This window comes from Sinocyclocheilus grahami, unplaced genomic scaffold (genome assembly GCF_001515645.1).
Source record: "Sinocyclocheilus grahami isolate Dianchi unplaced genomic scaffold, SAMN03320097.WGS_v1.1 scaffold3.1, whole genome shotgun sequence".
NCBI classification, from domain to species: Eukaryota; Metazoa; Chordata; class Actinopteri; order Cypriniformes; family Cyprinidae; genus Sinocyclocheilus; species Sinocyclocheilus grahami.
In genome coordinates, this window is record NW_015505182.1 from 6,357,624 (window position 1) to 6,358,763 (window position 1,140).

General features: G+C 33.5%; 1 protein-coding gene across 1 annotated transcript in view; it reads left to right on the forward strand.

Annotated features, from left to right (window-relative positions):
- Window positions 1–1,140, forward strand: part of LOC107573035 (speckle-type POZ protein-like B) — a 7,933-nt gene that overhangs the window by 4,381 nt on the left and 2,412 nt on the right. The window contains exons 7-8 of the mRNA XM_016259505.1: window positions 542–664; window positions 782–963. Coding sequence (XP_016114991.1) covers window positions 542–664; window positions 782–963 — 305 coding nt within the window. The remainder of the gene's footprint in view (window positions 1–541; window positions 665–781; window positions 964–1,140) is intronic.

Consider the following 1,140-nt stretch of genomic DNA (forward strand, 5'->3'; position numbering starts at 1 on the left):
CAGTCTTCAGTGTCACATTATCCTTCAGAAATCATTCTAGTATGCTGATTTATAATCAGTGTTGGAAACAGTTGAGCTGCTTAATATTTTTGTGACCTGTGATACTTTTTTTCAGGATTCTTTGATAAATAAAAAGAACGGTGTTTATGCATCACAGAAAAATTATATTTTAAAGTATATTAAATTCGGAAACCAATATTAGAAACTGCAATAATATTTCACAGTATTACTGTTTTTTTCTGTATTTTTGGTCTTGATGAGCATAAGAGACTCCACTGAAAAACATAAAATCGTACTGATCCCAAACTTTTGAATGGCAGTGACTGTATATATTACAAAATAATAATAAAAAAACGCACACACATAATGTGTAAAATTTTTAAAAAATCTAGAACTTTTCTCTATATAATGTAATATAGTATGTAGTAACAGTGTGTGTAAAATAAACAATAGACATACATATTTATTTATTTTACACACACTATAATTCTAAATCAGATCTTTAATTCATTAGAATTTTTTTTTTCAACCCCCGTCTCAGAACCGTGTGGACATCAGCGATGTTGAACCGGATGTATTTAGGGAAATGATGGTATTTATTTACACTGGTAAAGCTCCTAACCTGGAGAAAATGGCCGACAACCTGTTAGCTGCTGCAGACAAAGTAAGACGCTGCCGCTCTGAAGGAAAATACTTTTGTTTTGCGTTCCTGCTGCTGTTATGTGCGAACTAACACTTCCTGTGATTGACCTGCAGCTTGTTTTCTTCTCTTTCTTTTTAGTATGCTCTGGAAAGATTAAAGGTATTATGTGAGGAGGCTCTCTGTAACAGTTTGTCTGTAGAGAATGTGGCTGACATCCTCATTCTGGCTGACCTGCACAGCGCAGAGCAGCTTAAAGCACAAGCCATAGACTTCATTAATAGGCAAGTACACACACTCACTCAATATTATAAGAATCCTTTGTATACTTTACAATTCTTTGTTTTCCGAACACTTAAACATAATTGTATTTACATTGTAAATATTTGCTAATTTAATGCCTCTGGTTTAATTGGGCTGTTTTAAAAGGATACATGATGGTAGAATTTAGAGCACAAATGTTACCCTGGACCACAAAACCAGTCATAAGGGTCAATTTT